This window comes from Trachinotus anak, unplaced genomic scaffold (assembly GCF_046630095.1).
Source record: "Trachinotus anak isolate AG129_WGS33_773 ecotype Australia unplaced genomic scaffold, CSIRO_AGI_Tana_v1 ptg000014l, whole genome shotgun sequence".
NCBI classification, from domain to species: Eukaryota; Metazoa; Chordata; class Actinopteri; order Carangiformes; family Carangidae; genus Trachinotus; species Trachinotus anak.
In genome coordinates this window covers 14,689,313-14,716,230 of record NW_027273865.1, presented here as the reverse complement: position 1 = coordinate 14,716,230, position 26,918 = coordinate 14,689,313, and the positions used below count along the sequence as shown (strand labels likewise).

At 41.8% G+C, this 26,918-nt stretch overlaps 1 protein-coding gene across 2 annotated transcripts in view; it reads right to left on the bottom strand.

The window, feature by feature from the left end:
- Positions 1-26,728, bottom strand: part of prkd2 (protein kinase D2) — a 34,575-nt gene extending 7,847 nt beyond the window's left edge. The window contains exons 1-9 of one of the 2 annotated variants that reach the window (XM_071495900.1): positions 25,757-26,728; positions 3,126-3,264; positions 2,597-2,728; positions 2,232-2,431; positions 1,522-1,705; positions 1,330-1,401; positions 1,115-1,132; positions 793-952; positions 581-692 (exon numbers count right to left, since the gene is read on the bottom strand). In XM_071495900.1, the coding sequence (XP_071352001.1) occupies positions 581-692; positions 793-952; positions 1,115-1,132; positions 1,330-1,401; positions 1,522-1,705; positions 2,232-2,431; positions 2,597-2,728; positions 3,126-3,264; positions 25,757-26,080 (1,341 nt within the window). In that variant the 5' untranslated portion in view covers positions 26,081-26,728. The remainder of the gene's footprint in view (positions 1-580; positions 693-792; positions 953-1,114; positions 1,133-1,329; positions 1,402-1,521; positions 1,706-2,231; positions 2,432-2,596; positions 2,729-3,125; positions 3,265-25,756) is intronic. The other variant, XM_071495901.1, reaches the window with a different exon arrangement.
- Positions 26,729-26,918: the final 190 nt, after the last annotated feature.

Below are 26,918 nucleotides of genomic sequence, written 5' to 3'. Positions count from 1 at the left end.
GAGCTGCAAGACGAGAAGGTGGAAACAAAGAGAAAGAGAAAGAGACAAAAGTGAAAGAAAGAAGAAGCGTGCTAGTGCAGCCAGGGAGAAAAAATAAGCATAAAAAAGACTACAGAGGCAGAAAAGTTTTTTTGAGGTCAAATACATAGAAAAGAAAAAGAAACGGTGGAAAATGGGCTTTTAGCTTGAACTGACCACACATCTGCTAAGCGCTATTTTGTTTTCAGCAAGAGTCAGCCACATCATCAATCTTCAACTATTCTTTCTTCCATACAAATACACACACGCACACTCTAAAACCTGCACAAGTCGAAAAGAAAAAAGGAAGCAATAAAAGTCTTAAAGGCTGAGACCAAGGTTGAAACTGTTGCAAGAGGAGCTGGTGGACAGAGAAAATAAACTGATGTCAAGACGGTTTAGTGAATGGGAAGTAAACAAACTTGCTGCAATAAATCAGAAAAGAACGTGAAGAAAGTGAGTTCATGCATCTGGAAGACATTAACTTAAATCCGTATGTTCAGCTCCTACAACAGTGACAGAGATACTTAGGTAGCATGGGAATTATGGGTGATGTTTTTACCAGTGTGTCCTTATTGCTGTAGTGAACCATCCATCCTTCTTTGATAGCTGTGCTGGATCGACGGGTTGTCTGTCTCACTGACTGTACCACCCTCATCAGCGGGATGTAAACACTGAAAAAAGAAAAAGGTCTTTGAGGTTGTGGTACTCCTATGACATTCCTTTAGGGATTTGTTTGTAGCTCTTCTCTAAATGTTTGCATTTTCCTCATACCTCTGATCTCCACTGGTTCCATCCTGGTTGTTGTCGGGAGAAAAGGACCCAGGGATGCTGCAGGCCTCGTCTGAGTCATCCATTGAAGACTTGTCTGAGTTGTCATACTCATTGGTGTAATCCATGGGCACCTCAGGGTCTGCACTGGGACTCAACATGTCTGGGGCAAAAAAGAAGCAGAGAGATGGGTGAGTGCAACTTGATTAAAAGTTACAATGTGTTTAAAATGCTGTGAAAAAACACTTCTATTTCTATAACTACTAGCTACAAAAGGAGAGAAGAGCTTTTACATGCATCAGTACTGAGCACCGATAATACTTACCACAGTTACTTCTGTTGTCTGAGAAGATAAAAACATTAGTGCCAGTGAGTTTCAGTCTTGCTAGATACTGTGTTATATTGTGTATAGTTATTAAAGCAACCTAGTTCTGACAATGGAAGCATGCAGATGAGAAATTAATGCTTTTATCAAATCAACGCAGGGTTAAAAGAGTCACAAACAAAAAAGAAAAGTGATAGATTTATATCTTCCCTCACCTCCAATAGTCTCCCCGAGGCAGTCATTTGGAACCTTGTACGCACAGCGCTTGTGGCAGTTGAACTTGCAGTCTGAGAAGAGTAAAACACAAACTCATTCTGATCATGACTCTATGTAATATGATCAGATTAGATAAATTCTACTGGACACGTGGCATCCAGAAATGAATCTGTCTCTTTGTCTGTACTCACCTTTGCACTGTAAGCCCTGCCTGAACAGTCCTCGAAGGAGCCTCTTACAGTACTGGCACACCGTCGGTCGTGTGTACGAATGGACAGCGAACGTGTGGGGCACCTTCACTTTGCTCATCAGGATCTTGTCCAGATGAACTGGCCGGCCCGTGTAGAAGCGCCGGGCGTCACTAGGGGTCCGTGGCTAGCAGAATGGAGAGGAAACAAAGATTATCACTGACACAGGTTGTGTGTGAGTCAATAAAATAAGAACACTATTATCTACCTTTGACCTTTCACAAAGTAATGAACCAAACTATTTGATTACTAAAGCATTAACTTTTAAATTTCATTGTCCATAAATCTGCAATAAGTGATTTTATTTTTGGGCCACTTGGGGGCAGCGGAAACAAGTTATGAGCACAACACTGACATATCATCACCTCCTACATTGATTCAATGAACTAGTTAGCAAAACAGATGCTTATTTACACATCCAGCAGCTTTAGCATTTGTTTGATATCTTATTTAGGTCCAATAATATTTTTCTTTCAGCTTTCAGTGGTGGTTTTTGGTCTCTACCAACTCCTGAGGGAACTATCAAATACCCAGAAACATAATAATACCCAATTTGTTCCAGCAACATGAAACAAAGCTGTTTCATGTGGTCAAATAAACATTGCTCATGGACTCCTTAATTTTAAAACTGACCAGAGCACTGTGAGCAGTACCATTTGAGTGTGTGAGCGGATGAGAGTAGCATCTTCTGCGCAGGTGGAGGCAGTCCCTACACTGTACACTGACTCAGTGGTAGAGAGACGCAGGGACTGGCTGCTGCTCAGGGAGGTGGTGGACAGACGCCGTTTACGAGCTCCACTGCAGTTGTTTGGGATGCTGAATGCACAGCGCTTGTGGTAGTTTAGTCCACATCCTGCAGGGGGAGGCATGGATCAAAGAACCAGCAGAGGGAGCAGCAGATCAGGAGAGAGAAGATGGAGCATATTTGGTGAGAGATACAGTTAATCTCTGTGAGAAATGTGTGAACCAAATCAAACAGTCTTTTCTTATTCACACTTCATCCCGGTGCTTTTCTTACCGTCACACTTGAGCCCCTGTCTGACCAGTCCGAACAGCATCTCTCCACAGTGATCACAGAAGGCTGGGGCCCGGTATGAGTGCACATTGAGTGCGTGGGGCCGAATCTGGAAATCTTCAAACGTGGCTGCCGCTAAAAGAGATAACAGGGAGAGAGTACAGTCACAGTGGGTTTCAAGATACAATCACAATACTGTAATTGTGCAGAATACAGACTGATTAGATGGATAAGATGGAAACAGGACGGAAAAATAGAGGGGAACATTACGGTGTGAAACAATGAAAGAACAGATTAGGCCTGTGGAAGATATTACCTGTAGTAAAATAAGCAGATAAGGACTGATTCCAAGAGTGGTGTTGCAGAGTAACAACAGTAATGAAAGGGAGATGGCAGACAAAAAAAGAAGAAGGAAGGAAATGTACTGTGGATTTTAATATGGCTATCTACGTTAATGAAGAGAAGAGAAGAGAAGAGAAGAGAAGAGAAGAGAAGAGAAGAGAAGAGAAGAAAAGAGAAGCTGGTTTCTTACCAGAGAGCACCACCTCTACCAGTTCTCCCTCCTGAATGTCACTGGCAGCTTTAACCAGTTGCAGGATGTTGTTGGTGGATGTGTCATGCTTGAACAGCAAAATCTTGTCATAAATGCCATAGAAGCCACACTCGGGGAACTAAAACACACAAAGGAGACGTAAGAGAAAGAGAGACGTTAGAGGGACCAACTGTAAACGGCAGAATTTTGATTGACATTGTGATTTTAACTCCAGAAAGGCTGGTAGTTCAAGAGACTGGTATTATATATCATATAATATAATAAAGTGCTTTATATCAGCAATAAACAGCAAAATGGTGCATGCATGTTGCCCGTCAGGTGTTCCAGTCAAATCAACACTTCACTGAGCTTCTGTTCAAATAAAACCAAATATATAAACAGAACCAACCAGCTGTAACGGCACAAAATAAGCCAAGTTTTAATATTTCATCTAATTAAAAAAAAGAAAATTCAAATGAATTGTAATATTGGATAATATTTCTTTTGGAGTGTTTATTTGGTCAAATAGATACTTATAAATGACATGAGGCGACCATAGAAATCTTTTTTTAATGTGCATTTCATAAGACTCCATAAAAATAATGACACAACATATGAAAAATCTAACATGCAGGAGCATGAAAAATGAACATACACAATCCAAATTTCAAAAATATTCTTTTGCAAACAGAGAGTTTTGAATTGAGACCAGAACCAGAGCCTTAGACTTTGTCCTTGGTATAACTGCGCCACATGTGGCCCACTCAGGAACCCACCCACTGACAAATACTGCATAAACACAACAGCACCTCTTTATATTCATGCTGGGAGAAAGTGCTTAGTACAGGCTGGTCTTTTACAACTAACATCCTAAACAGTCACAGCCCTGCTGTTTTCATTAACAGCTGAAAACATCACACTGTGAACGCAGAACAAATGAACAGGTACAACACAGGAACGCCTATGTTCTCAAGCATATGACATTACTTTTATGTCCTTAACTAATTCTGTCATGCCCTTTTATACGAAGTGCCTGGGATATGTAGCAGCCCACACACGCACACACACCCAAGTGTAACCACTGATATACACAGAGACTGGCTGAACTCCACAAATCGAGCAACTTGGTCAATGAGGAAAATGAGACAAAAGGAGAAACTTTATCCTATCTTCCTATCAGTCATACACAAGTGCACACACACATACACCCCCACACACACCAAAACACACACAGGTGTTTCCATGAAGCTCCTCCAGAGATATGAGAGATGAGAGTGTCAGTCAGAAGTCAGCAGAGCAAAGGGAAACCCTGCTCTCCTGAATAGTTAATACTGTCTGGTTCACTTCAGTGGCCACACCACACTGGATACCACAGGTACACAGCTTTAAAATTAATTTGCCTTTTGCTGAGAACACATGAGACACGCTAGATCAGACCAGAGGAGTAAGAAGAAAAGGAATAAGCACACACGATCTCACACACACACACACACACACACACAATCCTCCCCATCTTTCTTACTGCTGTTTTTTTCCCATGTCTGAGTAAAGATTCACCATCTGGCTGGGCTCTAGCTACTTACAGGAAGGGGAACCCTGGTCTCCACCTTGGAACGACACAATGACACACATACACCTCCTCCTGACTTACCAACAGACACACCCTCCTTACAAACAGCAACACACACCCTGTCTTTCCCCCATTTCCCTTCTTTTCTCCTAAACACACATGCACACACAATTCCGCTCTCAGTTTCCCAACAGGCAGTCCGCAGCACCACATCTGAAATCCAGGCCTGGCTTGTACCGCTGCCAAGCTACACAGTGAGTCCACCACGCCCCACCAGTGGGCTCCTGCTACTGACCACACAGTCAACAACAAGACACAAAAAGCACACAGTGGCCTTAACAGCCATTACATGCATTTACAATAAAAAAAAGCAAACAGATGTAGAAGATGGAGTGCAAACTCTGGCAAGAGGTATGAAATGTGTATGAGCAAATCAGTGTAGTGCTACCATTTAAATGATGCCTCTGTTTGTTTAGCACATGTATTATGCAAAGCTGATTCCCAAACATGGTAAAGGAGAGACAAAAGCAAAATTATAGCCTACAGAGTAAAGTATGACAGAATTGAATAGAGGGCTATGAGTGGACGGATGGAGAGAACATTGAACTAAAACATAATTTAGAGGAAAGATAGAAGTCACTCTTCTTACAGCCCTGTTGTTGCCACAGTCAATGTTGCAGCTACTACACATTAAACTTGCAATCACTGAGGGAAACTGCAACTCTGACATAGTATCTACTATCTACATTGTGGTGAATTTATTAGCATTTATTGTGTTTGTGACCACTTGATGAATGTTAGCTCCAATAGTATTCACTGTCCTCACAGCTCTGTTTCGCTCTCCACCAACTCCTGAGAAAGAAATCTCTGGCTCTTTAGCTCCTAAATGCTTCTCTATATTCTCCAGCTAGCTTCATCTTTCTTCTGTTGTGGTGCTGGACAGGTAGAGTGTACTGCTTTTCCACTTAAAATAGCCGTCTGCTGTGTTACGAAACAACACTGATGAGAGCTGTGATACCGAGCCAAAAGGTGTGAGCCATAAAACCCAAACCATGGGCTGAAAGACGTTGTAAAGCTCAGAAAGATTGAACTGATGGGAACATTAGATTTGGTAATAATGCTCTGTGGGCACATCTACTACAAGTGATACGTAACTAAATTATGAATTGTAGCTGCTTTGAACAAATCATTCAAAAGTTTTGTACACACAAATTACATCTAGCGGTATCTCTTAGATTGGCGTACTCTGAAAAGGTGGGTTTTCAGCTTGCACTGGAAACGGGGGGATATTGACAACAGCTGCCCAACACTGGGAAGTTCACCCCTCCACTGTGAGGACTAGAGCTTTGACTGAGAGTGACCAATGCTTCAGAGGCAGCAGAACGCCTGGCGAGCAGAGACTGACCAAGGCTTTGTAAAAGGAATTTAGCTTCAGTCAGCCAACTCATGTGCAATAGATTGTATGTGAATGTTAATACGTAAAACATTCATGGTAGGAGGTGGCGGCAAGAAGTGGCATAGCTTTCAGGTAAGTGGCAGTGTGCCATGCAGTACACCACCATAATTAAAAGTGTGCACTGGATATGTGCCACAGCGAGAGAATGTCACGTGAGTGTAGCAGCATCTCGGGTTGAACTCTCTGAACTTCAGGCTTCGCTTCATTAGCGGTGGTCACAGAATTTAAAAAATTCGGCAACTTCATGTCTTTCCAAACTCATGAACCCACTACTCTGAATAATCCATAAAACATGCTGTCAACAGTTTTCCCACTCTTACTCTTTCTTTGGTAACAGTTCCTGTTAAACCACTTGAGTGAGGCCTGTGGATTATTCAGAATAGCCGGGAAAAGAGACGCTAATGTTGAATTCTTGCAATTTTTTCAGCGCTCTGAGCAACACAAAGGAAATTCCGATCATCTCCATCGTACTGGGGTGGAGGCAGACAACTCAGAGATGGATATCTCAAAAGCCAGCCAGATAAAAGCTAAACTATCTGCATGTCTAGATACCACTAGCAGTGAGAGAGAAAATCTGTTTTTTTTTGTTTGTTTAATTTATTTTATTTTATTTATTTTTATTTAATTTATTTATTTTTTTGTTTGGTTTTGCACGAGGATGTTTTTCACTGTTGCCTAGTGCTTGCTCATGGTGGGAATTGTTGGGTCTCTGTAACCAATAATCAATATTATAAAGAGTATGGTCTAGACCTGCTCTGTTGAAAAGTGCCTTCAGATAAATTCTGTTATGATTTGGAGCCATATAAACAAAAATGCACTTGATTTTTTGTAAATTCGGTGAAAAGACCCTTTAAATCCAACAGACGTCTACAAATGTTTGTGGCTTTGGGTCAATTGGACAATAAGGATATTAATAAGAAGAGGCTCCAAACTTTTCCCAGCTCCAGACTTAAAAACCCACAAGTTCTCTGACAGGAGTGAATCATGTAATAACATGTAACGCATCAGTACCTGTTACTGCCACAAATAAGACCAACTGCTGCCACTTGTAATTACAAACACCCACAGAGCCCAGATCAGAGGAGACTCCCTGCTCTGCCCAAATCCACAGACAACCCTCAGCCTAAGTCATTTGTAAACACTATTTGATGCCAGCCTCTCTGCTATTAACCCCACATCGTTTCTGCTGCTGCTCACTTTCTTACCCAAGAAACAAGGCGAGTCATATTATCCTGCGCCTACTGTCCAACACATACACAATGCACAGACCACAAGTGCAGCTGCCACGTCTGTGCAGACCACACGTCTTTACAGCTCCTCTGAAAAGCACAATATCCCAACTCCCCAAAAACCACAGTTCCCTCTGAGAAAATGACAATTTTCTTCTTTTCTTTTCCCACTGTTCCAGTTTCCAGTCAAAGTACAGGGTGGAAAGAGCATAAAAGCCACACATTAATTCTGTCTGTATGTGAACATGGTGAAAAATGACATTCTTTGTCTTGTGATTAGATAATCATGTCTATATGTTTGTGTGTACACTTTACACTAGCTATGTGGGTAGAGGTTTGGAGTGTGGTCGCAAGAGACTACGTGTGTGCGTGCGTGTTTGTGTGTGTGTGACTACTGTCTGCAGATGAAGAGCTGGCTGAATTATCATATGCACTGTAGTATAGAGTAGTGTGGTTTGCCTGGAGACAGGGTTGTGTCTCGAGCTGCTTTCTTTGGGTTACCAGGGATCAAGTTTCTCCGCATTGCCTGCACTATTCCTGCAGCTCTTTGGGCCAATGAAGCCATTATGAGTGAAATGAATTATGGACTATGCTTTCTTTATCCCAACCCCTCCCCTTGTTTCCCATCACTCTTATTTTCCTCTTTGGTGCTGTGTTTATCAGCTTCTCTTTACTTTTCATCTGGACTATCCAGCTTTCCTCATCATCTATGTTATTTCTTACTCTCATTTTGTCTCTTATTTTTTGAGACGCTCTGAATAGAAACAAGAGAAAGGGATTAAAGAAAAGCATTCTGTCATCTTTTCTGAGCTGAACCGTCCACTAACACTGTCCTCAATGTGGTCCACTCCCTTGCACACAAGCTGATGCAATGTTAAGGCTGGCCAGCAGCGCCATGACTTCACTAACCTACTTTATTCAAAGGTTCGATGTTGTGTTGCTGCTGCTTTGGACATGACGAAATGTTTTTCCGTGGAAGCAGGCCAAAGTAAAGGAATCCACAAATCTACACAGAAACATGAGAGAAAGAAGACTAAACATATTTTGTCTCCATCTGTTAGTCCTTTTGAACCGTTTCAGTTAAGTTCCACTTCCATTTATTGTGTGTCTTTTATAATCTCTTCATAGTTTTTAATATGGATGTATTTAGAGCTGCACTGATTAGTCAATCTAGTGATTAACCAATCGAAAGAAAGTTAATTGGCACATTTTTTGACATTTCTGATTCATCATTTAAGTCATGTGGGTGGTTTGTCATATGATAATGAATGAAAACTTCGTTGGCTTTTGGACAGTCGATTTGGAAAAACAAGCAAAAGATGTCAGTTTGGGCTTTAAGAAATTGTGATGGGAATTTTTCAAATTAATTATTAAAATTAATTGCTATATTTATCAATAATATAGATCAGTGGTTCCAACCTGTGGACTGGGGCCGACTGGGTCATGAAGGTATTGCAAATGGTTTGGTGAAAAGATATAATTATAATAATATAAATTATGGTTTTAAAAGTTTTACAAAAAAAATGATGTTTAAAACTCCTTTCATTGTTTGCATTGTATCGTACAATAAAAAGTGCTCGGAGAAGACATAATTTGGCCCTGTATTGTTACGGGGTCAGGTGTGGGCCACCAACATTTTTGAGATTTTCAAGTGGGCCATGAGTTGGAAAAGGTTGGGAACCACTGATACAGATAATCATTAGTTGCAGCCTTAGATGTGTTGTGCATTTTCTTTTTGATGTGAATAGCTACAAGATTTATCGCTTTTCAGATTTGTTTTGTCATGTATTATTTGTATATACAGTACAGTAGAAGCAATTTGTTATGAAATGTCATATTATTATGTTGTTATTAGGATTGTGAAAGTGTCAAATATGATTTGTCATGACAGAGCAGTAATCTAATAATTGCAGTCTCTGAGGTTTTTGTCACACTTTGGTTGTGCAACAGCATCATAACCAATACACTAATACTGTTTTCATACTCTTGTGTTGCTTGGATCGCCGTACCAACATGCATTTAGCTATCATAAAGCATCATATGATAATTTTTCCTCATAAGAGCCAGAGATATTAATAACTTGACTGATCGTAAGATACAGTTTTCATTTAAACAGTACGTGGTACACTGGCACTGATGGAGTTAACAGGAAGTTGTCCAAGTTGGAATGAAAAAGTGAACAACCACAGATCTAAATTTACCACACACGCAGCTCCACATCACCGTCACGCTAAACAATGACAACGGATACTTTCTCTGTGTGCTGTTTCTACTGTCAATAACGTCAATGAGGGCAAACACCTTTATCCAGGTTACTCACACAGTCATTATTAAAAACACACACTCGCACAAAAGGATCTAAAACACTTGAAAACAAACAAAACAAGTGATATCGCTTGCTCTCTGTGTACACTCCACACACAAAAACATCTTTCTCATCATATCGGTGTGATGTCATGGAGCAAAGGCTTTTGTGAGAGAAATTTGAGCTCAGACACACTGTATTCAAAACACAGACACATTTGATGCCACAGCACTGGGTGCCATTTCCTCTCCTCTGTGCTCATATTTCTGTTGGTTTCTTCATTTCCTTGTCAACCACCACAGCCCCTGGACATATAATGCAGCTCATTAGCACAGAGGTCATGTCTGAGATCTTTCGTCTGAAGTGCAACAAGTGCAGACAAACCGGAACCTGTAGAATACGAAATAATGATCTAATTCCTCCTTCCTCTTCCAGTTAGCTTTATGTTCATGCTGCCATATGACCATTATAGAAGCGTTTCATTAACTTCTCGTAATGATGGGGTGCTCTGAGAAACAAGTGAATATTGATGATTTTATTTAGTCCAAGAGGATCAGGGCAAAAAGTGAGAAGTTTAACTGAGAGCGCGTGCGAGATAAGGAACAGCAGCAGGGTCATGCAGAGTTTTTCTCAACACTTCAGCAACAGGTTAGCATCGCCTCATCAAAGCACTAATGCTTACACACAAGGAGCGGCACTGATGTCCAGTTGAGTCAGTTTAATTTCAACCTCAAGGGGTTGTCAAACGGTTGTAGAGCAGTGCTAAATATAGACCCTCTTTATATAAAGGCACTGCATGTGTGAAGAACACAAAGACTTTTATGTCCTGCTGAGAAAGCCACTTGCTTCTGCTTTTCATCCTCCCCATCACTTCCCCTGCAGCAGCTCAGCATGAGCCACCTTCGACCACCAAGCTGCACAAACATACAGGCACGCACACTCAGGCACACACACGCACACACGTAAACTCATAAGAAGATTTACACAACAGCTTCAGTGCCATCTAACAATAGTTCCGCAGTTCAACATTCAACAAATTGAAGTAGTTACTCATCAACATAGCAGTTGCTATTTCTTATAAAATACATTATTCTTATGGAACAGTCTTTATACAGACTCATGGATGTAATTTGCCTTAATGGGAGAATTTGTCACCTGCGCTTGTTTTTACTTCAGTTCAAGGATGGGAAAAATGAAGGCAACTTTCATGCCCTTTAAAGGTAAGAGTTCACATAAAGCACAGGGGGATGTAACTCTACCAGCTGGTATTATTAGTGGGTGTTTTTTCTTTGACATCAACATGTTGACATGTTTCTCACCACATAAAGGGAAACTCCACAGTGTCCATGAACTCACAAATAAAGAACTTGTCTGTCTGCCTTAGGGGGCCTCCACGCCATGATTATGCTGTTTGAGTGCTGCATCACTACCGTTCTATTCACTGTATAGCACTATTTTTACTTACTTATTCAGTAAGTAACATTAGTGGCAATAATAGCAGTGACAGTGCCATGATTAGTATTTGCAGTATTATAAGTATTAATGTTATCAGTTACCTCAACAGCACAGGAAACTGCAACTGTGAGCATGTGGTTTCTAGTGCTTCAAAGGTGTAAAGTAACATGAGTATGAACCTCATGTACATCTGAGGAGGAAGAATGATGGCATGTTAAAAATAAGGCAGTTTCTATAGTCACAGAAAAGACACACTCTGGCGTGAAAATATGATGTGAAAAAAACTGCAATAGCAGCTATTAATAAAGATAATATTAATATTGAATGGTTTTAAAAGTTTTAAGCTACAGTTGATCAAGATATCCCATGACAGTTTCTGATTAGAGTATGAAGAACTAAAGTTTTCACATTGGTAACATGGCAAAATAATTCCAAAGTGGCAGTGGGAGCACGGCTCAAGTCTCACATTCTGGAAAGATTTACTGAATCTTGAGGAGGAGTTAAGACAGTAATGGAATAAAAATAATACTCCAACCACTTTGAACTGTGCAGTTATTGCTTTACTTTTTAATATTGCAGTGAACAAAGAGTGGGGGACTGAGATGCTACAGAATGACCGGGGCTGGATTTGTGTTTACACACTGCAGCTCTGCAGAATCACTCAGGCCCTACTCCAAATGGTGACAACACATGATCAACAACTGAGAATCAGCACAGATAAAATACAAGACCTGTAGAGTATGACACTGCACACTGAGCTATGTAAACACAGTGACCTCTATAGCCTTACATGGTCCTTCACGCTGGTGTGTCTCTGCAACAGAGGCTGGTTATCACAACAGGAACCTGATCGAGCCATTTTATAGTCAGGAGGAAACACGCTGCATCCCCTCAAACAACAGACATTGTTTAAACATCCACGTCTTACTGTGTAACAAATCGCACACCCTCCTGCCCACGTGTGTGCGTGTACACACTCACATTCTCATGTGCACGCATTCTCGAGGTTCATGATGGAGGGTTTTCATTCACCTTTACTTTACTCTGTTTTCTGTGTGTGTGTGTGTGTTTGTGTATGTGTGTATTTATGCTCCTGTCTTTGCATAAACCATCCTTCTCCTTAAGAAACAAAGCCTAATTGTTGGGCCATAACTGCTTTAATCCTTGTTAACATGTCAGGCACGGGACTCAGAAATAACCACCCCACCTTTTTGAAAGTGATGAGGTGTTTAATGAGGGGTTGCTGTGGTAACGGGCATGTGAAGACGTCAACGATCTGCCCTCATTAGCTCCTGACAACAACTTGGCGCAACGCAGGAATTTTTCCTTTTGTGCTGACAGTGTTAGCGATGGAACAAACGTGTTACTGGCCCGGCGGCCTATTTTTATCTCCAGTGAGGTCACACGCTGACGAAGGGTTGGAGCAGACGACAGAAATGACATCCATCCCTGCCCTCCCTGTGCCCTCAGTCACCTGGAGAGTTTGTACCGCACGCCATGCTGGTTTTTAAGAAAACAATGAGTGAACACGAGCTGTTGTTTTTAAAATGCTCACATCATGTATTAAATCACAGAGCAGAGTGACAAGCCTGTGCCACGAAGAATTAAGTGGGCTAATACCCATGACGTCAGCTAACTGCCAGCCACGACAGACACAAAGAAGGAAGATAAAATGAGGATGAATCAACAAAGACAGTGTACACACAAGGAACAACAACTGCTTTCATGATGTCACAGAAGTTAAAACTCATTCAATCACTTGATAGTTTTCATCATCAGGCTTTGTTAGCGGGCCTTTCCACATGCAGCAACTTCACCTGTGATCAGCCTTACTGTTTCTGTTTGATGTATCAGGATGTAGTTTATCAGTGGAAATAATGAGAATTCATTTAGCATGATCAGCCTCTTTGCAAGGAGACATTAAAGGCCAAATGCAAAAAGCTTTTTGCTTCCTGGATTTGATATGTAAACCAACAGGGCATCTGTTGGCAAGAAAAAAGTAGCTTTATTTGATAAGTGAGGATGAGAGTTTGGTGTTGAGTGTAAAAAAACAACAACAACAACAAAAAAAACACTTTCAATCACTTTTTTAGTTTGCCTGTCTGAGTGGTTGAAGCCTTACGGCCCCTCTCATATAAAATCAGGGATGATTCTTGTCATGATTGCAGCACCAAACGGCTGAGAAATGAAGTTTATGACTGACGACACCTCCGCAATCTAATGAGATGCAAACACATTGTTTTTTACATTTTTACAAGTTGCTGCACCATAGCAAGCTAACTAATTATAATGTGAAGAAATGTGTCGCAAAACATAGCGGTCAAGTAGCCCACTAATTATGGTGGAGCTACCTCTGAAAAATAGCAAAAAATGTGGCACGACAAGCCATAAACAGTAGAAATTCAACACACAGGCCGCATGTCTGTCAGCACCTTAGTGTTGTCAAATTACTGTTGCATATTGCATTGGCTGGTATTTTCTCAATAGGCAAGACATATGTACTGTACTGTATACTGTGCTTTTCTGTTGATACTTGACTTGTATTTTGTGTGTGTGTGTGTGTGTGTGTGTGTGTGTGTGTGTGTGTGTGTGTGTGTGTGTGTGTGTGTGTGTGTGTGTGTGTGTGTGCGCGCGTGTGCAGAGACATAATCAGGTTTACAGTCCTGAACTGCTAGTTCTACATACCAGAGATAACTGTGTAAGCCTGAGAGACTGAAGAGGGGAATGTAAATTATGGTGTCACACACACACACACACACACACACACACACATAAACAAATTACAAAAAGAAAAAAGTGAGTACTTGACCCACAGACATACAGCCAGCCAGGATCACATACACACACACATACAAAATGCAACTGTGTCAGTGTAAACAACTACACACTGATGGATTCCTGAACACAACATACAAACATGCATACCTAAGTATTCAGGTTGTGTGTTGCATGTGGCGGCAAAAAGACAACAAGCACAAGACCCGATGAAATGCAAACAGCCTGTGTTTAATACAGACACACACACACATCCACACTAGATATATAAACAAACGTGGTAAATGTGACATGTTTCGTGCACACCACAAAGAACCTTTGGGTGCCTAAAAAGAACTTGTCTGAGAGAGTTGGGAGGTCAAACAAGGATAAATGTGTACATGAGCACGTGCACATGTCACACATAGTGTAGAGTGTATGACAGAAAGAAAGTAAAACTATAAGTTGACTGAATTGGACGAAGTTCACGGAAAAGACAGATGTAAAGAGGCCCTGTATGGCGGTTAAAGAAGTGTGAGAGTGTGTATGTATGTGTGTACATGTGTGTGCAGTCAGTAAGTGGAAAAAGCTTAGTCTCAGGCAGAAGCACAGGGACAAAGCATCTCATTCTGTTCCAAGCATCAAGCAGGACGAAGAGGTAACATGAGACCCGTGACCAGGCATGAGAGAGGGGCCTGGGTATAAAGGAGACGCGCACGGCTGTTCTGAACTGGCCTTTGTTGGTAGTAGCTCCTTTCTCCATCAATCCCCCACCCCCACACCCCCCATCCTCCTCCTCCTCCTCTTCCCCTCTGTTCTTCCTTGGCTTGGTACTGGGCAGGTAAGCTGATAGGAACCTTGGATTCTGTCCAATCTGGGCGCATCGAACAACTCAGTGATTCATGAAACGAGGGAGAGACAGAAAACAGGCCTTCATATGAGAGGAGAGGGAAAGTCTGAGTGACGAGTAAGGAAAATAAAGATGGATGGAAACAAAATGATTGGTGCTGATGCTACAAACACTTCATCAGACCTCTTTGTGTTTCAGGAATAAGTTCCACGGTTCAGTTCAGACCTCGATTTTTTAACCATGGTTTGGTTTATACAAACGATTTAAGCGTTCACAACTTTGTGGACAATGTATCATGGATACAGTCTCAGCAGGACCGTCTATTCAAACTTTTACTGAAACTACATATTATATTTATTTTTTATCATTAAGTTAAACAAAAGCCAGGGCTGTTGTAATTACATGGACAAATCCTTGGACACTAGAGCACCCTGATTTTAGAAAATACTTGAAAACAAATTGATTTACATTGAAAATACACAGAAAACTGTACATGCAAAACCACTTAAACATATTTTCTAGCCTGGGCATATCCCTCTGAAGCAACGATGTTACAATGAACATACAGAGGTGAGCTTAATGAGAATACTTGCAATGCAATTGAGAGTCAGTAAGTTGGTCCGAGCAGATGTTTATTCACGTTTGGAAAAAGTGCAGCATGGTTGCTACATGCATAGTTCCTTAAGGGATATTAGGTTTGTTTTCATCCAAATGTTGTACAAATCTTCAGTTAGTTTCCCAGAAGTCAAAAAAGAAAATGAAAATCAGAGTGTTTCCATAACTACTGTTGCAGAAACATTGTGAAGAAGGTGCAAGAAGATCTCATCGAAATCAAAACAGCATCTGTAAAACTTCTATAACGCCAGTGACTCTGAGAATTTTAGCGCTGCTTTCAGTGTAATGACATGTACTGTTTTAGTGACATGGTTCATTTATTTTATATAGGTCCACTGTTTGCGGTTTTTGCTGGTGGAGCTATACAGCAACACATGGTGCAACTACAATACAGGATATAAAAGAAGAAGCGAAAACAGGTCCCTCATTGTCATAATTTCCATCATTATTTTCCATCACATGTTCTCTGCATCAGTTTTTCAACTTTACCACTGAGGTTAGGCAGAAAATGTACCTACTGAAACAAAGAAAACCTTTCTAAGATCATTTAAAAAGGTCAGATTTCTTTGTGACAGGGTCATAAAGTGGTTAGATCTAATATCACAGACTAGCTTGACGAGTAGTTACATGTGCCTTAATTAATATACTGTTTCAACAGAACTCACAGAAACATGCAATGCCAAAAATGTTGAAATGTAATGGAAAACGGGGCTTTACAACTAACTGATGACTGCTCATGAAGTAGACCGTGACAGTCCAGTCACTGTTGAAGCATCTGCCTCTGACATCAGAGAAAAATCCCTACAATGACAGTGATTTCTTCAGAACTCATTAATGCCAAAAACAATAATCAAACAAGTGACAGTGATAAAATCTGAGAAATTCCCACATAGGTGCTTCAGGTGGTGAGATTAGATCTTGTTATATTCTTTAGAAACTCTTTATTTTGAGTTCTGCAAAGTGACCATAAAGAAAAAAAACACAAACACACACACACACAAAGACACACGCTAGCCCATGAGAAGAGTGTTTGCAAGTTCTCTGTGTGCCAAGTACGATGAACACACAAACGCATAAAGCTGCATGCTGAGGGCCACAATAGGCACATTACTGCACTCTGAGTCATCCCCTCCTCTTTTATGCAGGTCCCCTCTCCTCTCCACTTGCTGTGTTTCTTTCTCCTCTCCTTTCGGCGATGTGTGGCATGGGTTTAGCTCCTAATTTAAACAAAGGGAGGGAGAAAACGCTGGAGGCTGCGCACTGAACTCCAGTCATGTGACAAATCTGTGGTTACATTTATGGGCTTGAGCTGCTGTTCAACTCTTATCATTCTGTGCAACTTCAACCACATCTACTTGATAATTACATCCAATTACCCATAATTATCTTTGGTTACATCAAAGTGGCTGCATAGTATTCATTTGTGTTAGTTTCATGTGTCTTATTCAATGTAGTATGTTGTAGTTTGCAGATTAAAAGAGGGTAACAGAGGTGGGTGTGCAGGTCCTCATGAATTACAAAGGCCTTTTATTGAGCATAAAGGCCTGTAACAGTGATGACAGTATAACCCATGTATAAAATAACCATCCTCATACTGAATTGTGATTATTATACACAGCAAAGTATTTTGGTGGATATTGTAGGGATTCCTCAGACCCCATGTTAAGAACTGATGACCACACATTATTTTCCACTTGGGTCCTCCACTGAGCGGCCTTCAGTATTGATGTCATGTGTTTATCTACTGAGGTAAGACTTTAGTTTGGCCCATTTCCCCTCATAACAAGTGTCCCCTGCATGCAGACACACACACACACACCTCACAATATGTCTGGGTCACACTAATACACACTGCACATGTAGCCCAGACCAACCCAACCCACCCTGTCAACCCTCACACTGACCCCATTGTCTGCTGTCTTCCTTAGAGCACTCTCTCACACACGCTTTTCGCACACTTGATTTTAGAACAGCAACAGCTTTCATACCCTATAGCAACGTCACTCTGCCCTTTTTTCTATGAGATGCAGGATTTCTTACTATGCTTCAATATCTGCCTCGTTTGGAATCATTCTCCTTTGGCCTCAGTAAACGAGAACCAAGAACCAAAAGAGCGGCACAACGTCTGGTCCCTTATAATTCACTCAGTTTTCAATAGTATTCACAAATAGGACAGGCCTCACTTACTTCTTTCTCTCTCTGGTATGAAAGTGAATGTGTGTGTGTTTATCTACCCTTGATCTCCCATGTCTAGTCCTGTTTCTGTGACACGCAGAGAAATTCTCTCTAACCGACCGGTAGAAGCTCTCCCCGTGGTTACATGTCCCCAAATGCTGCTCAGCTCTGCTCTGCGGCTCGCAATTGGATTACGACACAAAACCGTTTTTACCGATGCTAATCGCTGGATTAGTATCATAAGGTCTCCTTTGCTAAGAACAAGAGAAGGAATGCAGGGGTCTGTAGAAACACGTGAAGCAAGAATCAGGATGGCCTTAAAGGATAATTCCTCTTTATTAGAGCTTGGGTCTCATTTTTGACATCACTTCTTCTGGCCATGAAAACACTTTCAAACAATCAGATACATTGTCTCTACACTGTTTGTTGTTAACACTTTTTTCAACCAAAAAGTCCACAATCGTGTTTTATCTTTCAAATATGTTTGGGGCCTTTTGAATCTCTTTGTAGTTGTTCTGTATATCTTTTATTGTATATCTGTGTTAATTTGGCATCTATTTGTAGGTACTTTTGTTTCTCTTTGTGGTCGTCTTGCGTCTCTTTGTAGTTTTTTTGAGTCTCCTAGTTGTTTGACTGACTTCCCAACAAGAAATGTTGACAGTGACTTCAAACACTTCAGACTCTGGCCCATGGCCCCCTGACTTCTTGCCCAGTAGGCTCGCTCAGTTGCCGGTCCATGACAATAATAAACTGGAATTATCCTCTAACACATCAGGCAGTGCTACAGATTTGATCTTTTTGTGCATTGTACACTATTCTTACAGCTTCCTTAAGGACCACAATCTCAGCTGCAGCTCAAAATTCAAACACTTCAAATCTCTATCGATCATCCCACCTCTCTCTCTCTCTCCTTCTGATAAACATCCTGTCGCTGGGCTCAGTGTGTGGCAACTGTGTGTGCTTTGAATAATCAAATGTCCTAGCGAGGACTTAGCTTCCCCTGCAGCACACCACCGACAGCCAGGAGACACCAGGCACGGTCAGTCATGCAAAGCTGTTCCGCTACCATGCAAATCAAGACACACACACACACACACACACACACACACACACACACACTGAGAGAGAGAGAAGCAGAACTGATACATGTTGCTGTGGGTCTACCCCTTTCAAAATAACCAAAATTTCCTTTAGAGAAGTGAAGTTTTATTCGATAAAATAATCCAATGATTCAAATTATTTGATGTGACATTCGGAGCATTTGGTTAAAGCTGCTGCGTCTGGTGAGAGGCTGCGTTATCTTGACTCAGTCATCAAATGTCATGCGGCCTGATAAAGGCGTGGTTTGTTCTTTCACTTGCATGTCCACCTGCCAGTGTCTTGCTAATTGACTAGCATTTATTCATTGGCCAACAAAGGTTTGGGTTGATAAGCACAGTGTATTTGCCCAGTAGCGCTGACACATACAGGAGGCTTTTTAATAATCCAAGCAGCAAGACAATATCCCCATGACATTAGATCAGTTCAGTGGATGAAAGTGTAGCTGTAGGTTGTAATTCAGGCCAAATTAAGTCAGCGTCCTCACCTACAGCTACGCTCAACATGGAACTGTTGTTTTCATACAAACAATAGAACCTTGTCTCTCACACTGGGCCTTTATCTGGAAAATCAGGGCCAACTGTTACTTTACAATGTGTGCATGTGTACATGTGTGTATGTGTGTGTGTGTGTACAGTACATGTGCAAGAGAGTGAGGTAAACAGGAGGTGGTATGTATGATCCCATTCCCAGGGCCAAACTTCTTCTCCAGGGAGAGAGATAAAGAAACAGCTCCTTCCACAACGGAGATGGAAACAATGGCCAGGGCAGGGGCTCTCCACCACAGATGTGTGTGTGTGTGTGTGTGTGTGTGTGTGTGTGCATGTTTGTGTGGGTGTGTGTGTGTGTGTGTATTACTTTGTGTTTTTAACCATCTACATAAGATTTAAATAACCTTCTGTCCTCTTTTCTATTTATTTACAACATTTGAAGTTTCTCACAAGATAAATGTAATTTTTGGTGCCAGTTGATCATGTCACAGTACTAACTGGCCTCTTACACATGCTAAACTGACATCTTTTGCGCAAGACTGAAGATTCAGCGATTTCCACATTATAAATGAATGAACACCATGCCTCCTGTGTATCCACTGCTGGATCCGACACAGCTCACCGGATGCTAGATGCGTCGTAACTCATGACAGATTAGTCTGCAGACATGTTCAGCCATCCAGTAATGTGACCACAGCTGATACTGATGGGACTCAACAGGTTCTCACTTGTGTTCACACGCTGACATACTCGCACACACGCTGTAACACACCCACTGACGTCAACCCACATCGCTGCGCATATTATTAATGATGAAACACGACAAGTTGTTGGTCTTGAAAGAACAGAAACTGTTAAGCTGACACACCTTTTGGAAAACTAGGCCAAGGAGAGAATACTAAGCCAGACCTGACCATGGAGTTTGTTAACTGTACTGCACGACCTGTATGTGTTTTTGAAATCCTAAATCTTGACTTAACCTGCAACTACTCTTATATCCACTGGAAACTTGAATCATTCTAGCTGAGGTAACCACTTGACAAATGGGAGTATAGGATTTTTGAGGCATTGCTTCCTTGGAAGTATACATCCTGGCTTGTACAACTAGGTGAGAGAGTGAATTCCCTCATATTTCTACACTCACTTGAAGTGTGACACTGGCAGGAAAGGCAGTGGCAGTATGAGGATGAGTGAAAAGAGAGGGAAGGGGATGAGCAGGAGATGGGATGCTAAGTGGAAGAGGAGGCAGAGCAAGAGAGGGAGTTAACAATAGGGCAGGCATTGGGAACCGGAGATGAGTGGATAAGGAGAGGAAATGCAGGATATGCAGAGGAGGTAGAGAGCGAAACATGATTGTACGAAAAGAGGAGTAGGAAGGAGTTCTCCTGAAGACAGTGAGAGGAAACAGACATCATTACAGAGCAAAGAGAAAGGAAAGGAAAGGAAAGGAAAATTTCCAGAAAAAAAAATAATTCCAAGAAGATAAAGACAGGTACAAAAAGACACTGAACACTATAGATGGGGTGGACAAGGAGGTAAAATACATCAGATAATGGTTGAATGGAGACAGACACCTAGTTGCCAGACCAAACTATCAGTTTGTGTTCCATCAGGAGGAGGAGGGCATTGGGCTGGCTGGAGATAGGCCGGTTAGATGGGATTTTGGTGAAGTTTTTGCCAGGTACAGAGCCAAGCTAGGCTTTAGGAAGGTGCGGCAAGTGTCCAAAGTCCGGATACTGTTTGTGACTAAAGGTGGATCTGGATTTCTGGCCTGAGAGACTGGGGTTAATGCTCAGATCAGGAGACTATAGACAAGAGCTGTAGGATGGGCATTAACTCGGGGTTGGTGTTGGGAGTTGAAGCCAGGGGAGCGTGTGCTCCTCCACAGAGAAGTGAATGGAAAAACATGTCATTGGAACACAAGGAGGGAGCCTGTGAATAAACAGAACCGGTGACTCACCCTTTCTGGGATGAGAGAGATGACCGTGGGCGGGGGTGTGGGGTACCAAGCTGCCTTCACTACCCCTCTAAACACACCAATGTAGGCATTCATGCGTGCACACACAGTCCAACTCATGTCGCACTCAGTTGACTAGGCCAGGACAAGCTGTCTATTGTCCCAATCTCCCACCTAAAGCTGTAGCTCCCAGCAGGCCAGGAGTTTTGCGTTTAGGGGATTTTGGGGATTGCTGAATATGTGTGTGTGTGTGTGTGTGTGTGTGTGTGTGTGTGTGTGTGTGTGTGTGTGTGTGTGTGTGTGTGTGTGTGTGACTGGTCTAGCATGGCTTATAAAAGATCAGCTTCTAAATGTCTTTTTGTTTGTGACGTGAAGGTTTTTTTTTTCTTTTTTTTTTCTCTTGTCTGAGTTTCAAAAAAGTGAACAGTAAAATTCAGGGATGGATGAGGAATAAAACATGGCTATGGACACGACCACCTAGTCCCACTGGGCCACACTCAACAACAGCACCTCAGAAATGGGTCTAATTGCAAGAGTGTCCTAGTAAATGTCTTTCGTGTCTTTTGGGATAGAAGGAAACTGGAGCACCAAGAGGAAACACATAGAGAACATGCAAACATGCAGTTATCTTACAATAGACTTCTCCCGTTCCTAATAGACAGGCCAGGGAGATGCAAATGAGGCAAGTATCAATTTTAAACTATCAAGATTCATGCTTAAATACACCTGTGGGTTATTGGTTAAATCAGTTTACGTATATTCAAACTATTGATCATCCCCTTAACATTCAGTTTCCTTTAATGTTTTAAGTATCTATCCAGAATCATCATATTCCAGATATGCACTTCTATCATCTTGATCTATTTCTTCATTAAAGCTACACAATGTTTACTCTGAGTAAAATAATTTAACTCATAACAGGTGTTTGTTCATGATGTATTCTATATGTTGTCTACCATTTTCTACACATTCAGCCTCACATATTTGGAATCTTGTGGATCTTTTGGACATTTTTGTGTATCTTCTGTGTTTAAAATAGTGAGGTAGAATCCAAACAAAAAGAAAGCTAATTTCTTTTCTTTTGCTGACAAGGTTTTCCAAATTTGATGCTGTAGAGCAGGAACCACAAACTAGTGCCCAATATATATTTTAAATTCTGCAGTGGAGTCAACATTCCTGTCTAAAAATACAGAAAAAGTTAAGTCTGGAAGGGTGTTACCATGTTGGAAGCTCTGTGGGATTGTGATCATGATACTTTGTTGTAATCTAGCCTCGGTTGTTTATTAGTAATCCTAAGTGTGACCTTACTGCGGTGTCAGACTGTCGTTATTTTTCTTGACTCCCGCCTATCTGCTTCCTGCCTTGCATCTGACTCCTTTCCTGACAGGAGCATGTCGCCACTAGTGTGGAGTTATCCAAAAATCCACGCACAACATACACACAAAAGGGGAAAAATGTGCAGAAATGCCACAAGAATAGAGAAGGTTTTTGTTTCATTTCAAATTGCCAGTCTGCCTTTGGTTATGCCGACCAACAAGTACCAATTAAGTCACTGAGAAAATACCTGATGCTTAAGCTGTCCCACATAGTTCTGCATCACCCTGAGCTGTATTATGTAGTCAGAATTTTCCACCTGACCAATGCCATATTTGCTTTTTACATCCCTCTTCTCAGTAATTGTATGAAAGCCATTATTGTTTCAAGCATGTGTTGTGACTTTTTCTTATTAGTCATGGGTAAGAGCTTCGCTGTTTTTTTCCATTGTTTGTCATTGCTTTTGAGCGGTGTCATGGATTTCTTTCCTGCATATTTTCAAACTGATCAACATTAAGCTATTAAAATCAGTCCCATTTTAAATTTAGAAGGACCTTAGCCCTTGCTGGTTAATCACGGTGACCTATGAGAAACATTTCAGCAGCAGAGTCTCTTTGTGGCATGCCTATTATACAATTTCAAACGCTGTTCTTGTCCCATGTGATTTTAATGTACCACAAAATGTGAAACTATGCACTTGATTTATACAGCAATGAAGTCACCTGAGAGGGTTTTTCAACAAGGGAATTGATTGTTAAGTAGCTACAAGAGTTGTTGCGTCACAGATGTAACTGCCTTGGCTGATAAAGGTTTGTCTTACTCTTTATCTGGACATTTTGCAGTGATTTTTTTTTTTCTTTTATCAGTTGCAAACAATGTAAGGAAGGAATAGATTTTATTACAGCTCCGCAAATGTATGGCAAAGGAGAAAGAAGATGTAAGGGACCAAGTGAATCTGAAGAGGACAAACATAAGAGTATCAAGACCCCCAACAACGACCATCTTATAGTACATTGGAGATATATAGTTTTGGATTGTAAGAGAAAACACAAAAACGAGGAACAGTGAAGATGAAGCCACGAGTGAAGAGGACGGGCAGAGACATGCAGTTGCGGTTTAGATTTTGATGAGGCTATAAGCAACACCTCTCACTTGCTCCAACCATATCCGTTCACATCATATGGAAACATCGTTTGAAGTGTGCCACAGTACAGCTACTGATCCCAGCCTCAGTGCTGTGCAGTGCGTCAGACAGATGCTGTGGGCATCCTGCATCCAATGCACTGCACTCATTAAATTACACAAAGTACATGACAGAGAACCACTCATTTGAAGGGAGAAAACAAAGACTGCTGTGCACAGAAACAGATTAGCAGAGTGGGTAAGCTGGCTGGAGAGAGCTACCATTTCCTGGAGGATTTGCACTAGTGGCGAGTTTTACAAAGCTGCTCTGAGCAGACTGTGGAAATCTGCTAATCTAATCACCTGCCAGCCTAACTGGCAGATAAAAACACATGGCCAGCTCGCACCCGAATGTAGGATTAAGTTACCCTCTGCATGCGTTTTCTATGCATATAGCCTAAATTCAATGAGGCACAAGTTTGGTGGCTGTATGTAGCTGAGTGAATTATTGCTGGCAGTTCTCAAATAAAGACCATATTTCCCATAACACTTATTGCTTCCTGTTGCAAAGAGGATGTCACTACTTCATCTCCCTACCCAACCCTGCAGTCATGAGTGTGTTTGTTTTGAAGTTTCATCTTTTAGTTTAATGAAGAAGACAAATCTGAAGATATTGCTCTCATAGGTCTTTTACCAACTTCCTCCTGAGAAAGTCACATTAAGTCTCAGAGGTTTGTGCTGGAAACCATCTCCCTCCTTGTGTTTTACACCGTGAACCAATGTAGTATACAGAGGAGACGTTGCAAATGTTTTGAATGATAGCCCTTTTCATTTTTGGCAATCGCACTAGTATTTAAAAATCAAATATGATCATTGTTAAAATTCTGAAAGCCACATTTTAAATACTGTGGTATCGCTTTGAGTTGTCAAAAATGTGATGCTGCTGCAGACAAACATTGCGTATGTAGGTGAAAGAAAAAAAAGACTTGTCAGAAAAATAATATTGTGCACAAACACACACACACACACAAATACACACACACACAAAAGTAAAAGCAGAGGCAGTATCTATAATATTTGGACAGCTTGTTGAAAATTACACCCAGCTCTGGCCTGGCCTCGTCCAACAGAAAGATTGAAAGACCTTTGAAATCCTGGGCAATACAAACGTACTACTTAAAAGTGATCAATGAGAGAGAAAGAAAGAAAGAAAGAAAGAAAGAAAGAAAGACAGAAACTGAGGAATCAATGAAGCGCTCAGCAAAGAGACTAAAGTTGGCCTGCTGTGTTCTTTTGGCATGAAATGCAAAACTTTTGAAGTTGCATTGAGGAGAAGTGAAAGGGACTTTTTTTACATCACAAAGTTAGAAAGGTCACAGTCAATGAGGACTTTTCCTGCAGACAGACAGAAGCATTGAGCATATTATACATTACATTTTCAAATGCTGATCACACCAGATCTGCACTACGAGTTTTCTCGTGACTATTCAGCAACCGGCTTCAAACTTACAGCCTGTTTGACCGGTGGAAAATAAAGTGAAAGCGTTCCTCAACTGTCAACAACCTGTTTGTTTCACTGCATGTTGAGACAGGCTTGTTTTCTTTTCTCACTCATAACACTGAATGAAATAAAGTCACATTTCATGTAAAGTCATTGACCTGGATCTCCTCTGTGTAACTGTTGTTTCATGAGCAGCAGTCATGAAAGTTTCGCCACTGGGTGAACAGTCATATGAATCTGGCTGTGCCCCTGCGTCAAACACTAAGCCCATCACACGTCTCTCTGCTAGTCTGCTGAGCTAGATGTGGCAGAACAAAGCCTAATTGAACACACAGTTCTCTTCCAACTGTGTGAGGGAAAAATGCTAATTGCTATAATTAGAGCAGAGCACAAATGTGACATTTTGCACATTTCCTCAGAATCTGTCACAGCTCTCAAACAAAAGTGTTTGTCTGCTTGCATGTTGAAACCCTTTCATTTACCTATGAGAACAGTGTAGTGTAAACGAAGTTTTTATTTTTTTTGTGGGAGACAGGGGCACAGAAGGAGGGAGTACAAATTTAAGTGGTTGCCTGACAAACAGCCTTAACACAATTATTAAAAGTGCGACATGAAGGCCCTGTACATAAACAGCTTTCCACCTGGAGAGAGCATATGCCCACTTTTACCGGATACGCTACCCTCCTCAGTCTGCACACACACACACACACACGGGCACCCACACTCACACATTTCCTACCTTGGTGTCAACAATGGAGCAGGCGATTTGTTTCACATAGGCCAGGTCAGCAGTTTGGGGCATCAGGACAGATTCTCTGGTCAGGCCAATCTGGATGATGAAGGACACCCCTGCTGGAGTGGGAGGCACTGAGGGCATCACAGCCCCACCAGGACCCTGCCCTGGTGTCAGGTCCATCACAGGAAACCCACCCTGAGCAGGCATAGAGGGCATGGATATGGGGGTCTGCGGCATCACAGCTGACCCTGGAGGTGAGGAGCCCCCGGGAGGAAAGAAAACCTGGGCCATGGCCCCTGAGGGCATACAAGGGCTAGCGTTAGCCATTCAGAGTCCTGTGTGCTGGCTGCTAGAAGCTCTCAACATACACACTCACAAACACACGCGCAGGTGTAGTCTAGAGTTCCCAGAAAAGCCACTCTCATTCAAACTGTCTCAGTGGAGGACAGAGGGGTACACACACTTAAACATGGACACACACACACACACACACAAGTGTCCCAGTTCCTCTGTGTCCTGTGTCCACCCCTTCCCAGTGGATCAAGGAAGAAATCCTTATCCAGGAAGCGGTGCTTTTTCCTCCTTTCTGCCACTTCTGCCACGCTCTCTCGTCGTCAGACTTCTTTTACTGTCCCAGCATGACAAGCATGAGCAATATGTGTACGGCACTCATGAAAGAAAGATACACTGAGGGAGAAAACCACCCTCCTGCTGGTTTTCCTCCTCCACCTTCTCCCCTCCTTCACCTCCCTCGTCCAAAAGAAGTTGTTCTGCAGAGGAGAAAGTCCAAAGTTGACTGTGAAACTCCCGGCCATGGGAGAGAAAAAAAAAAAAACAATGCCAAACTTTGTTGTGCTCTTCCCCGAGCTAAGTTACAAAATGGCCTCCTTAAACAGGAAACTGTGAGAAAGCAGGAGAGCAAGAGACTGCACTCCTTTTACGAGTCTTGCCCTGTTTCAGTTTCAGCCCCAGTTCAGTGTTTTTTGTGAAAAAGCAGCGAGAGAGAGAGCTCTGTCTGAGGGTACCTCCCTCTCCCCCTCCCTCCTCCCCTCTCATCTATGATCTTGCCACAGCCAAGGAGGAAGTGAAATGACTGACACAGCCTGAAACCAATAGGCTCTCAGAAAGTCCCGCCCTTTGACTCCCTACTCCCAAGCTTCCCCCT